Source organism: Asterias rubens, chromosome 22 (genome assembly GCF_902459465.1).
Source record: "Asterias rubens chromosome 22, eAstRub1.3, whole genome shotgun sequence".
Lineage (NCBI taxonomy): Eukaryota > Metazoa > Echinodermata > Asteroidea > Forcipulatida > Asteriidae > Asterias > Asterias rubens.
In genome coordinates, this window is record NC_047083.1 from 7,598,713 (window position 1) to 7,613,151 (window position 14,439).

The 14,439-nt window shown below is 39.3% G+C and overlaps 1 protein-coding gene across 1 annotated transcript; it reads left to right on the forward strand.

Moving 5' to 3' along the window:
* Positions 1-1,367: 1,367 nt before the first annotated feature.
* Positions 1,368-13,648, forward strand: LOC117305255 (low-density lipoprotein receptor class A domain-containing protein 3-like). Its single transcript, XM_033790085.1, has 5 exons — positions 1,368-1,449; positions 2,933-3,049; positions 5,143-5,280; positions 5,856-5,990; positions 12,584-13,648. Exons 1-5 carry the CDS (start codon positions 1,368-1,370, stop codon positions 13,156-13,158), a joined length of 1,047 nt encoding a protein of 348 aa, XP_033645976.1. The 3' UTR covers positions 13,159-13,648.
* The last annotated feature ends 791 nt before the right edge of the window (positions 13,649-14,439 follow it).

Genomic DNA, 14,439 nt, shown 5'->3' on the forward strand with positions numbered 1-14,439 from the left:
GTCACAGCATGGAGGAAATTTATTCCTCCATGGTCACAGCAATGTCTGTTATGAAACGTTTGGTGTTAACCTGTGCTAAGAAAGTATTTTGTGCTTACTAAATCAGGCTTTATGAAGTTGTGCCCTGGACCGTAGTAAAGCGCATACTGGAAATTGTGAACGCGTATTTTGCGGGTGCGTTCCGTGTTGTGCAAGGGGGGGGGGGTATAATATTATGAACAATATTATTATTGTTTTAAGTAAAGCGCATAAAGAATTCTTTGTGTTTGAACAACAGTCTGACCCGATTCAAGAGAGTGAAAAGTTCAACTGGGAAAAAAAGTACACGCAGGCGGCCACGGGGGGACATGGCTCCTGTGCCCCTGGTCTTGGCTTTAGTGCCCCCGTTGGTTTTCCCAATGTGAATGCCCTTTGCAAATGAGAATGGCCTTGCCCTTTCATAGATGAAACTCCAGCCATTGTGGACTGTATTCTGATGTATACTGTTGTTTTATGGTGGTGCCAGACTGATTGCAATAATATTAAACTAATGTCCCATATCCGCCAATTCCAAACAACATAAAAGTAGGCTTATATTATATCAATAAAATAACAAAATATGTTTGTAGTAAAAAAAACTGCTTCACAAATTATTCAGTATTTTTTTTTAAACGTGTTTATCATCTCTGTTTGACCTCCATCCAGATAGTGTAAAAAAAAAAAAAAAAAAAAAAAAAAAAAAAAACTCGGAGACATAGACGCAGCCTAATTGTGGTTAAAAATAATGCAAAACGTAATTCCAATAAAAATAATCGTATTTAGGGGGAAGTTTTATTACCTTTAGAAAAAAAAACTAAAGCAAAAAAACAACATGAAACAGATATTGGGTTGAATCCATCAAAATGATTACCTTTTTAAAAAGTGGTTCTTGTAAAAAAAGAGAGTTCGATTTCCTTGTGTCTCGTAATTACTTAATCAATACTGAGTATACAACAGTATTTATGGGTAAAGCTAAAATTAATATTCTCTGTCCCCGATGCAAATTTCCATCTATTACATTGAGGAAAAACTGTTTTGAGGAGCAATGACCCCTGGAACTTGGGCAAGATATTTTGGAGTCCATTTTTGACCCTCAAATTAAAAGTCGCTGCTTTTATGTATGTGAGAAAATGTTTTTAGTTAAACAATATTTCACAATGCTACAGTCCTGAACTTCAAAAAAATAAACCACAAGGGAAGGGCCAAACTTCAAAAATAAAGGGAGAAAAAAAAAACGCCTCCAGAATTTTGTTTATTATTACTAGTTTCACCACGAGAGGGCCATTTACTTTCGCTTGGGGCGAGTTTTTTTATCAACAATTTTTTTTTCTGTGAGCTGTAGGGACAAAATGGCGGCGTTCGGAACAGACTGGCCGCTCAATGTGGCGTATGGTTTGTCCTTTTTCGTCCTCTTCCTCCCTAGTGATGCAGGTAATTATTTTCGAAATCATGTAGTATAATGTTGTTGTCATTGTAGTTTTTATAATTAAGGTTAAAATGTCGTATTTAGTCATCAAATTGTAACATTTTCGTGCTGCAAAATCTTGCAATGTCTGCAGCTTTTCTTTGAACTGCAACTATTGAACTAGACCTATTGACTGTACATGATGTATGTACGTATACTTTTTTAGTCTGATGTCGGTCACTTCGTACCCAAGTCACTTCGTACCCAAGTCATTTCGTACCCAAGTCACTTTGTACCTCAATTGTCTGACTCTGGCTGATGTGGCCGGCCTTCATTTTTTTTTTATGTGGACATCAATCAACACCAATTGGCAATTATATTTCATGGTAATTAAAAACGACTTGCACTTAGCAGGAAGATCAGAATAAAAGTTCCTAACTAACCTTTGTAAAAAAAAAAAGTGTCCAGTTATTGTTATTGCTGAAATGTTCTTCACTTTGACGAGACTTTCTCATCCTGTTGAATTAGGTCTTGTATTTGTTGCCGTAAATTACTGCCAATGAGCAATGTTCTGTGTTATGTATAAAAAAAAGCACAATTCCTGTTGTGTTTTTATGGTGAGTGCATTATTTAAAAAAATAACAAGACTTCCTGGATTTATTTGCTCAAGCTTGGCTTTATCTGATCAGCAAAGTGTAAGTTCGAGTCCCAGTCATGACACTGTCCTTAAGCAAGACACTTAATTAATCATTACTTTGTCCTTCGGGCTCTCCGTATGTAAAGCTTTAGGTCTAGTGTGTTGTTATAAAAACTATCAACGCCTGTCAAAGACACTGGACACTAGTCTTCGCAGTTGGTGTATCTCAAGATATGCATAAAATAACAAGCCTGTGAAAATTTGAGCTCAATCGGTTGTCGAAGTTGGCAGATATAAATGAAAGAAAAAAAAACCCTTGTCGCACCATGCATGGTCAAACGAAGTTGTGTGCTTTCAGATGCCTGATTTCGCGACCTCAAGTTCTAAATCTGAGGTCTCAAAATCAAATTCGGCGAAAATTACTTTTTTCTCAAAAACTAAGTCACTTCAGAGGGAGCTGTTTCTCAAAATGTTATATACTATCAACCTCTCCCCATTACTCGTAATCACGAAAGGTTTTATGGTAATAATTATTTTGAGTAATTACCAACAGTGTCCACTGCCTTTAAATACCTCATCGAACACTACACTTATCTGAAGAAAAGGGGTTCTCCCAGTGTTTGGCAGTGCGACTTTCAGTGCGACAATCATGACAGCATGAAGATTAACGTAGAAAGGGAGAAAGACAAAAATGAGAGTGGAGACCAAGCCAAGGTTTTGTAAAAACCTTTACAAAACCTTGGCTTGGTTTTGTAAAACTTTTACAAAATCTTGGCTTGGTCTCCACCATCATTTTTTCTAAAGGCTCCTAGCTTTTCTTCATAGCAAATAAAATTTGTTATTGTTGTAACCATGTATGTACTTTGTTGCAGCCGTACCATGCAGTAGCAACCCATGCAGTAACGGAGGGACATGCCAAGCCTTCATGGACCACTACGTTTGCCTGTGTGATGTGTTCTGGAGAGGCAAACATTGCCAGTTGTTTAAAGGTAAAGTCGTGGCTCACATTGCAAGAAAACCACACCAGCGGCCTTGCTGCTCAACATTTGTACTTAAGCTTGGGCGATACCATGATGTTATGGAATATCGCGATAATAATTTGGAAACGATTTTGATATATCGCGATATATCATGATATATCACGATATTGACTAAGTATCGCAATATCGCGATGTATTTCCTAGCTGAGACATCTTGCACCCCATAGGTTTGGAGTAAAACCAGAAGAACAGGTCATTAGAACACCTCTCTTATGCTATGACTGTCTCTTCTACAACTTTCACTGGGAGTTTGAAGACTGATGATGTCAAATTTGATTAATCGCGATTATATAGAATATCGCGATATATTGTCGGCGATATATTGTAAATAAAATAAATTTAACCCAAGCTTATTTGTACTGTGGAGTATAGTTTTAAGCTTTGCATGGTTTGAAGAATAAAGCCAGGTCCATCACATCTTGGAATAAGAGCAGGGCCCTATTTCATAGAGCTGCTTAAGCACAAAATTTTGCTTAAGCAAAAAAATCATTGCTTAGTAAAATTAGATTACCTGCTAAGACTCCACTCAATTGTTATGCTAAGTAAACAACAGCTAAATACCAGTCACAATCAATGTATATGGAATGAAATTTTGGCCAGTAACATGTGTAAAAGAAGCGAGCTATTTTTGTGCTTAAGCAATTTTTGTGCTTAAGCAGCTCTATGAAATTGGCCCCTGTGAATAAGAATGTGATAACGATCTTTGATGTCACAAATTAGCAACGAATAATTCCCATCAGTTGAACTGTGCTAAACTCCTGCGTAACATTTGCAGCGAAAACGGGGCTGTGACATCAAAATTTGTATCGCATTCGCAGGAAGTATGAACCGGGCTTTAGTCTCGCGACGAATAAAATATAATTAGAAGCAAAACTTGTGGGTACAACCATGTGATCTATTTTGAGGGAGTGTTAGGCCGTGTCCGAAACGACGACTTCGGCTACAGCTACGTCTAGATCAGCGCGTCTACCAGTGTTGAAGAATAGCAGACGCGCGCGATCTAGCCGTAGCTGTAGCCGAAGTCGCCGTTTCGGACACGGCCTTAGCTCGGAAAAGAGCCAGTTTGGTCTTGGATGTTTCGAACAGAATAGGGCCTACTCTGAAAACTCTGCTCGTCTTTAGTATTTGGACTGGACTGGGAAATGCAGTTTTAAACAAAAGAACCTAGACTCCCTGCATGAAGAGAGTGGAAACATTGGTTTTTGTTTTTACTACATTATGGGGAGTCTCAACCTCGTTCCCAGGGGTGATCGATCTCACCGCGCCATTTTTTCCCCAGCATGCCTTGCTCGATCATAACCCCTGGAATTGGCCAATTGAAATGTGCTATATGCTAGCACATTTAAATGAGCCATTAATGAGCGTACATATTCATTATTCAATATTTTCTACGCGCGCACGCATGTATTTCGTCTTAAAGAGTGTTTTTGTTTTTTAAAAACATGTTCGTGTCATAAAAAACGCGGGCGGGATCAACATACAAATATCTTAAATCTATGCGTGCAAGCACTTGACATCTAATGTGTACAATTTCCTGGGCCAATCAGCATTGTTTTTTGTACCCCTCCCAGGGGTTAGTGACGAGAGGTATCGGTACGACGCGCTGCCCATGGTAGCGAGGCTGGGGGAGTCTGTCCTTCACAAGATTTCTCCATTAGAGTGATTATTCTGATGCACACTCTTGTCCTCACAATATTAATTTATCAAGCACATGTATCTAAGACAGTAAAAATCCCAAACTCCTTTTTTTTTAATTAAGCCCACCAGTCAGATAATAATAATAAATAATAAATAATATGAACACTTACAGTGTGCTGGTATGAAAAGCAGCTGTGAAAAAGTTGATTTTGCTAAATAGCCATGGGCACGGTGGGAAGGACAACGGGGCATGCAGTGCCCCTTTCGGCCATTCAGCAAAATTAGCCAGTGGGATTGACAATAAGGTCTATATACTGCAAGCAAATGTTCGCTCATAGTCAGCTCTCTCTCTTTTAAAATATAATAACTTCTTAAGTACAATTTTTAAAATATTTAATCTCCAGGTTTTGCAGACTCACCTCCGATAACAGCCCCCTGTAGCGTTCAGGAGTTCCGATGTTACAGTGGCCATTGTGTTCCAGAGAGATTCGTCTGTGACGGCACAAAGGACTGTGTGGATGGGAGTGATGAGAAAGACTGCAGTAAGTGAACAGGTTTTTTAAAGTTAGTTTTATTCGTTTTTTTTAATTTACCCATTCAGTTTTCCTTGTTGTGATTTATAATTTGATATTTGAAATAACAAGACTCCAAAGATGAAAGTGTCTGAGAGAATTTTGTCGAAAACAGCAAGTAGAAAAGCCAAATTGAAGGCTTTCGTGATCGGATGCTTCTTGGTCATAACATGAACACCTTCAGGAAAGCAACTTGAAATAATTTGCAACAGCAACAGTTGTGCCGTTGACGCCATTTTGATGGATGCCTCAAATAAACAAACAGCCTTTCTCAACCGGGTAATGGCATGTACTGCTTGATCGTAATGCCTTGTGTCATTTCACACAAGTGATCTCGGTGATTCTAAACAGGGATGCGATTTTTGGGGGAGGTCTTGATCCAGTTTGATCATAATGTGGGTCCGTGGTGATTTCATCACACAGATTCATTTCAATTTGCGATTTTATTACACGGATGCGATTCCAATGCATCGTTTAGAGATCTTGTGTGAAACAGGCTTTTGTGGGACTAGTAATGATATTGTAACTGTCCATTATCTTACTAGGTTCTGTGATACCGACGTTGGCGTGTGCTATGTGGGAGTTTGACTGTGGAAAAGGAGCCTGCGTACCTAAGGAGAGACAATGTGATAGAATTAGAGATTGTAGCAACGGTGAAGATGAACATAACTGCGAAAACGGTAGGTTCCGATGACTTATTATAAATCGTTGATTCAGTTCATAAATGTTGTAACCATAGAGCTATATATATTGACTAGAGCGCTAACACCCCGTTATACACGCACTAAGGTTTTGAAGCCGTGTGGGCGCATCCATGTTTATGTACAAACCAATACAAAAGCTTGAAATTTTGTACGGCAATTGTACGGCTATTTGCATGATAGTGCGTTTGTTCTTTTCAATGTGTCATAGAAGCAAAAAATGCAGCAAATGTGAACGCACAATCTGCTGATGAGCGTACAAAACTGCGAGTGCCATGTGCGTCATGTTTAAAAGGCGCGTATACTTTTTTTAGTACATCAATCAAGTCGAACATACGGTTTTCGTAGCGCGGACGTGCGCGAATGGGCAGTCGCGTACGAAAGCGCACATGCCGAATTAAAAACAAATCGCGGCAATGTGTGTTCTCTTAAAATTAAAATCGTTCCGTAGTCACGCAACACATCAAACATGTCTGCGCTCAGGGTGGCTTCAAAACGCGGAGCAAGTTAGCGCTCTAGTCAATATATATAGCTCTATGGTTGTAACTGAATTTTGTTATGATGATGTACATCTCGCACTAGAGAAGCAAGCCTCAGTTGCCTACATGAAGTATCGGGAGGCCTTGCTTTTGAAAGGGCAAAGGCACCAAGGCATTTTCTCCAACAGTAAACATGGTAAAGGGCACCCTATGAAGGCATTGTAAATTTCTACTTGAGCATTTGAAGGGCACCAAGGCAATCTCTGTATCAGGCTTGCCTGTCTGTACCTTGCCAACAAAGCATGGCATTTTGGTTGCATACTACAAGCTACACAATGAGTTGTCTGGCTGGTTAGCGCATCTAATTGTGAATAGAGTGGGGACATACACATGTAATGGATTCGTCGATGGGTAGAAGTGTGCTTCTCCCTTTGAAGGTATTAAACATGATTGGTAAGGATAAACAACACCAAACAAGAAAACTGTATCTGAAAACCTGAAAATAAATGCAATCCCAGCTGATCTCAGTTATGTCAATCAAGATGAAAGTTGTGAATGATTTTTCACTATTTTCTCTTTTGGTTAATTGAATGGTTTTTGAGAGAGAGAGAGAGAGAGCGAGAAACTTTAAATTGATTTTGTGACAGAATGTATTGTAGTGTCACACACACCAATATAGTTGGACAGCGCCCTCTACAGTCCAGAGCTCATACTATGTAGTATTGAGATGGTATTATGGAGGGTCATGGATCGAAGGTCATAGGTCTTGATGCTCTATCATAAATACCTAAGACAGTTTATCCATTCTGATTGGTCGAGAGGGCATCACGTGGGGGTGTTTGAACAGATGATATAACACCAATAAAAAGTGTTGAAACATGGGCGTGACACGCGAGCTTGCACCTGTGCTTATAAGACATTTTCTTTATTCCTATTGGTCGAGAGCAACGGCTGTAACAGTGTGCCACATCACGCGATATGCGCGACGTGCACAGCAATCTCCTTATAAGGTAAAACTATCAAGGACCAGGCCTCGGCGGGTTTAAACCACTAGTTGAAAACCTCTTCACCCCACATTGATTCCCTTATTTACTGTCAGAGTCTGATTATTGCAGGCCTCATTGGCAAGAACCAGGGCTATTGTCTGTTAAGTTCCATTTGTCTGGTGTCTGGTGTGAGCAAGACACGTGTACGAGCACTCCCAATGACATTCTGCACGATTCTGCTGCCCGTGCCAAATATACGCGCACGCATGACCGAGTTTGCCCGACCACAATCATTGCTGTGATTGGTCAAACTGGGTGAACGCGCACAGTTTGATTGACAGGCCGGATCGGTCCATAATAAGGACCTATGGTATAAATTCAAAATATTTTCAGGAGAGTCGCATAAATCTTTTGTACATGCTAAAACATTTTTTCGTGTTACTCACTTCTCGCAAACTACAGCGCCTCAGCAAGTAATATTTTAAGGGAAGCTTTCTACCATCATTAAAACCATGTGACCTAAGTGTAAATCTGTGGACGTTTGTGTTGTGTGTACAAAAAGTGCCCCAAATCCTTTAAGTTGAAACACTTGCCGTAGATGACAAAGACTAAGATAACTGAGCATCTTGAGAGCTTATCGTCATCTGACACATCGTCTTGAAGACAAAATTGGTAAATCTAAGACGAGTCCTGAATAGATAACCAGCAGGTGTTCTATGTTCGCACCATCGAGCGAAGAAAACCAGTAATTCAATTAAGAATGTTTGCTGTTATTCCCAGAAACATTGAAGCTGTGATTTTTTCTAAGCTTGGGCGATATCGATTTATTTTATTCACGATATATCGCCTTATTTTATTCACGATATATCGCCGGCAATATATCGCGATATTCGATATAATCGCGATTAATTAAATTTGACATCATCAGTCTTCAAACTCCAAGTGAAAGTTGTAGAAGAGACAGTCATAGCATAGGAGAGGTATATCGCGATATATCGCGATATATCGATATTTCGATTAAAACCAAATCGATCAGATATCGCAATCGTTTCCAAATTAATATCGCGATATGCGATAATATCGTGATATCGCCCAAGCTTAGCTTTTTCACAAGTTGGGTTTGTGCGTATGTAGGCCGTTGTCAAGCTGACATTGACACTGAACAATTTCAGTAGGCCTGGAATTACACATGGGCCATGACCTAGCTAAGCACAACATGATTATGCTTACCTGCAGGCTGGCATACATGTAGTGTATCTGTCAATCAAAACCATGTTGGTGATGTTGAAGGGTCAAACAGTAAGAGGGTTGACTTTGTGTTGTTTTTGCATTCACCACAAGATATCATTGCTGGCTGACGTAGTGTATCTATCATTCAAAAGTGGTAAAGTTAAAGGCACTGGACACTATTGGTAATTACTCAAAGAAATTATTAGCATTAAAGCTTACTTGGTTACAAGCAATGGAGAGCTGTTGATGGTATAAAACATTTTGAGAAATGGCTCCCTCTGAAGTAGCATAGTTTTCAAGAAAGAAGTAATTTTCCATGAATTTGATTTTGAGACTTAGATTTTGAGGTCCTGAAATCAATCATCTGAAAGCACACAACTTCGTGTGACAAGGGTGTTTTTTCTTCCATTATTATCTTGCAACTTCGACGACCAATTGAGTTCAAATTTTCACAGGTTTGTTATTTTGTGCATACACCAAGTGAGAAGACTGGTCTGTGACAATAATACCAATAGTGTCCAGTGTCTTTAAGCACAAAAACTAGCTAAGCAAAACAAGATTATGCTTACCTGTAGGTTGGCATAACGTATAGCTGTCTAAATCAAAACCATGTTGATGATTTTGAATGGTCAAACAGTCAGACATTAGGAGGGTTGACTGTGTGTTGCTTTTAAATGTATTCAAAACTGGATGATGTTAAATGGGTAAAAACAGTAGGAGGGTTAAGTTTATAAAAAGTACATCAGTCAAAATCTTAAATCCAAGCCATTTCATTAAATACACCTAATAATAATAATACATGGCTCCGTACGTGTATATCGCTCGTGTACATCGGTCACTCAGTCACTCCGTAACGCTCAAGGCGCTTCAACATTCAGTATTTTTATTCAAGGTATTGTGGAGCTATGTTTTTGAAGAATGACATGTCTAAGACCTACTCCTTTTACATAGCACTATGTTTGGTTTACAAGGTGGTGTGGCGCAATGCTGACTGTCACAAACTCCAATTATAAAAAAGAAAAAAAAAAAAAAAGAGATTTGAATCCCATTCACAAATCACATACAGCTTCCTTTTTGGCAAAATGTGTGAACATGGCACCAGAAATACAGCTGACGCGGTGAATGATGTGGAAATGTTTTCCTCCACACACTTGTATGGCCAACATGTCACTGGGATCAACAGGGCCAAATTTCATGAAACCTGTAGGCACGAAAACGTGCTAAGCACAGAAAAGAATTGCTTAACAGAAACAGGTTACCAGCCAAGATTACAGTAAGTTCACATTGTTGTGACTTCATGGAGGCAACAAAGGCGATTGCCCCAATGCCTTGGTGCCCTTGCAATGATACAGTAGAAGTTTACAACTTCCCTATAGGGTGCCCTTTACCAAAGAGAAAATGCCTCGGTGCCCTTGCCCTTTCAAAAACAAAGCATAGAGGCCTGTAGTGTCCCACTCAATTTTTCCTAACAATTTTTGCAAGCAAAATTTTCTACCTTGGGTTTTGTGTTTATGGAGTGTCCATTAGCAGAATTTCTATTTCATGAAGCTGTTTACAGTAATAATATCAAAGTCTTACGTAGCGAACGTATCTACCAAACAAGGTACTCAAGGCGCTGAGTATACACAAACTATAGAAGGATAGGTTATTGCTGTGATGAATTTTGAGACACAATTAGCTAGCACCTTATAAGGGTTAACAAGGTGCTACAAGTAAGCAAGGGAAAATGCTGGCTAACCTGCAGTAAGCACATGAGTGACGTACCCATGCAAACCATGGTGAACGCGCATGCAGGCCTAGAAGTTTTTTGCTTACTTGAGAAATCATGGTGAAATACGGTAAGCACAAACATTTGATTACCGGTAAACAGCTTTATGAAATTGGGACCAGGAAGTGACTTTAGGGATAGAGGAATAGTGATCCAGAAATCCAAGTTGGTAACTGAGAAGGAAGCTAGCGCTCACAGCTGTTTTTGGGTCAGGCATGGGGGAATATTTTGACATAGTAGAGCGCTCGTCTAAAAATTGTGCATTTTACTCCGACAAAAACATCTCCAGATCACGCAAGCAACAGATTTTCAAACTTTCATCGAGTGTCAACAGCTGAAGTTATTGGCTCATGTTATGTCGAATGTTGAGCTGTGCAATCCAGAATGAACTAATTTTCACTATGTATAAAGAAAATGTAGCTGAAACTTACCCCAAATCAGAGAATAGGAATAGCTGTTGCAAACTGCGTACCAACCAAAGGACCTATGGTATTAATGCAAAAAATAGTTAAAGGCAGTGGATACTATTGGTAATTTCTCAAAATATTTGTCAGCATAAAAACCTACTTGTTAATGAGTAATGGGGAGAGTGATGTGATAGTATAAAACATTGTGAGAAACGGCTCCCTCTGAAGTAATGAAGAAAGAAGTAATTTTACACAAATTTGATTTTGAGACCTCAGATTTAGAACTTGAGGTCTCGAAATCAACCATCTAAACGCACACAACTTCGTTTGAGCTCAAATTTTCACGGGTTTGTTATTTTATGCATATTTTGAGATACACCAACTGTGAAGGCTAGTCTTTGACAGTTACCAATAGTGTCCAGTGTCTTTAATGCAAACAAAATAGTTAATGGCCTGATGTTTTGACCCTTGCAAAGTCCTCCTCAAAGGCTAAATGACGACACAACAAACATGAACAGGTAACTAAGTGTACCATAAGAAGGTGGAAAAACATGAACAGACTGAGAGAGTCTGATAGCACACTAAAGCAAAATTAAATTTTAGGATAAGTTTCTGCAAGAATGTTTTGTTTTCTTTGTTGCTCTTGGACAACTGATGTATTTCTATTTGAAACTTATGCTGAATAAGGAATGAGTTTCCTAATCTTAGGATAAGTTTCTGCGAGGATGTTTTGTTTTGTTTTTTACTCTTGACAACTGGTGAATTTCTAGTTGAAACTTATGTTGAATTAGGAATGAGTTTCCTAATCTTAGGATAAGTTTCTGTGAGAATGTTTTGTTTTGTTTTTTACTCTTGACAACTCGTGGATTTCTAGTTGAAACTTATGTTGAATTAGGAATGAGTTTCCATGGCGTGTTGTGGTAGAGCAGTTAAGAAGAGCACTGGACTCTGGTGTTTCTGATCAGTAGACATTAGGTTTGAGTCCTGATTGTGGCACTTGTGTCATTGGTGAAGACACTTTACATTCCATCAACTGACTTAAAGTGATGTCTGTACTGCTGCTTCCTATGTGGTATCGTAATTTGGTTGTGATCCCTGGCTACAAGGTAGTTACAGGTGGTATGGCTTCTAACTGGCACCCCAAACAAAGACTTTGATAAAATAGGGAGATTGCCAACATTTGGTTGAACATTAAAGGAACACGTTGCCTTGGATCGGTCAAGTTGGTCTTTGAAAAACGTTTGTAAGCATTTGTTATAAAATGCAGATGGGTAGAAAGGTGTTGTTAAAAGATAATACATTGATCCACACAAACACGCCTCGAAATTGCACGGTTTTCCTTTTACCTCGTCGACTAACACGGTCGGCCATTTATGGGAGTCAAGTGTTTGACTCCCATAAATGGCCAATCGTATTAGTTCGCAGAGTAAAAGGAAAACCACGCAATTTCGAGACAAATTTGTGTGGATCATTGTACATGTATTCTACTTTTAAAAGATCTTTCTATCCATATGCATTTTATAACAAACGGTTACAAATGCTTTTTATTGACCAACTCGTCTGATCCAAGGCAACGTGTTCCTTAAAGTAACTCACTCACACAGACAGATCCATGCCATTTGATTGAAGGAACACACATTATAAATCATCCATATTTAAGTCATCTATATTTTGAAATAAATTTTTCTATATCTAATTACAGATATAACACAGCCACCTGCCACACCCCTCCGTCCAGTAGAAACCTCCCCCAACCTCATCGATATACTCATCGTTTCATGTGCTATGCTCATGACCTTCATGGCCATCACAATATTTGTTTACGTTCGTCGTGTACGGCGTATGCAGCAACGCTATTTTGCTGCAGTCGGTCATCCACACCACCTTCACCACCACCATCATCATCACAGCGGGCGTCGCCGAAGGCGGAGCCGCTCCCGCCGAATGGGCGACGTCATTGACGCCAACGGCGAGATCGACACGGTGACCACGCCCTACCGCCTAACGCAGCACTCAAACTTCTGCCATCACCTCCCGCCACATCGCTGCCCCGCCCGGACAAATTTACTGGTCTCGTACAACTTGAACAATGGCGTGCAGATCCCTCAGCCAATCAGCACCTCGGATAAGGACGAGGATGATGTCGGGGACGAGGTCCCGCCGACGTACCTGGAGGTCGTCGGAGCTGGCTTCACCGCTGCTGGCATGGTCATGATGCAAGGGAACGAAACTCCGCCCCCTGCCTACGAAGATCTACAAGTTGAAGATGTGCTGTGAATTTTCTTCTGCACATTTAATGAGGAACACTTTTTTACACTATATTTGACTAGTGCCCTCTATCATGCAAGTAAAAAATACAGGCCATTTTGGTTGACAGATTACTGAAATGCTAGTGAACAGGGCACCAGTTGTAAATCGGCACCAGTCTAGAAGGTACCGCATGTCTAGTTTTTGTTGTTATTATTATTCACCTTCTTCTCTCAGTTTTTTTATGTCATGTGCAAAGCAATAACAATACTAAAGTATAGGATACTAAACTGAGTTTTATTTTTGATCTTAAATCCTGCAGTGGTTTTTTTTTCTTGGTCATGGCCATGTGATAACAGACCAAGCTGAAGGCAAGGTCCTTTATTATTTGCTAAAAACCGAGTCACTGCTCTTTAGTTCGTATTCATAAAGACAGATTTTGTTAGAAAGCTTAAAGACACTGGATACTATTGGTAATTGTCAAAGACTAGTCTTCACAGTTGGTGTATCTGAACATATGCATAAAATAACAAACCTGTGAAAATTTGAGCTCAATCGGTCGTCAAATTTGCAAGATAATAATGAAATAAAAAATACACTTGTCGCACCATGGTCACACGAAGTTGTGTGCTTTTAGATGCTTGATTTCGAGACCTCAAATTCAAAATCTGAGACTAGTCTTCACAGTTGGTGTATCTGAACATATGCATAAAATAACAAACCTGTGAAAATTTGAGCTCAATCGGTCGTCAAAGTCGCAAGATAATAATGAAATAAAAAATACACTTGTCGCACCATGGTCACACGAAGTTGTGTGCTTTCAGATGCTTGATTTAGGGGGTCTCGAAATCAAATTTGTTGAAACTCGAAAACTACGTCACTTCAGAGGGAGCTGTTTCTCACAATGTTTTATACCATCAACCTCTCCCCATTACTCGTAATCAAGATAGGTTTTATGATAATAATTATTTTGAGTAATTACCAATAGTGTCCACTGCCTTTAAAGGGTCTATGTAACTTTTGTAGGACAAGCAACACAATGTCCACAGATTTACACTAAACTTACACAGAATGAAGATAATGATAGTAGAAAGCTTCCCTTAAAATATTACGTGCTGAGGTGCTGTACTTTTGGGAAAATGAGTCAAACAATGTCATGAAAAGAATTTTCGTCTCATGAGACGAAAACTATTTTAATCATTTACAAACGTATTTTCATGACATTGTTTTACTCATTTCTCAAAAACTACAGCACCTCAGTAAGTAATATTTGAAGGGAAGCTTTCCACTATCATTATCTTCAAACCCTGT

Excerpts from the sequence above, each read along its gene's own strand:
- LOC117305255 (XM_033790085.1), top strand. The coding sequence starts at position 1,368 with ATGGCGGCGTTCGGAACAGACTGGCCGCTCAATGTGGCGTATGGTTTG. Across the intron at positions 1,450-2,932 it reads CTTCCTCCCTAGTGATGCAG|CCGTACCATGCAGTAGCAAC; the intron begins GTAATTATTTTC and ends ACTTTGTTGCAG. Across the intron at positions 3,050-5,142 it reads ACATTGCCAGTTGTTTAAAG|GTTTTGCAGACTCACCTCCG; the intron begins GTAAAGTCGTGG and ends TTTAATCTCCAG.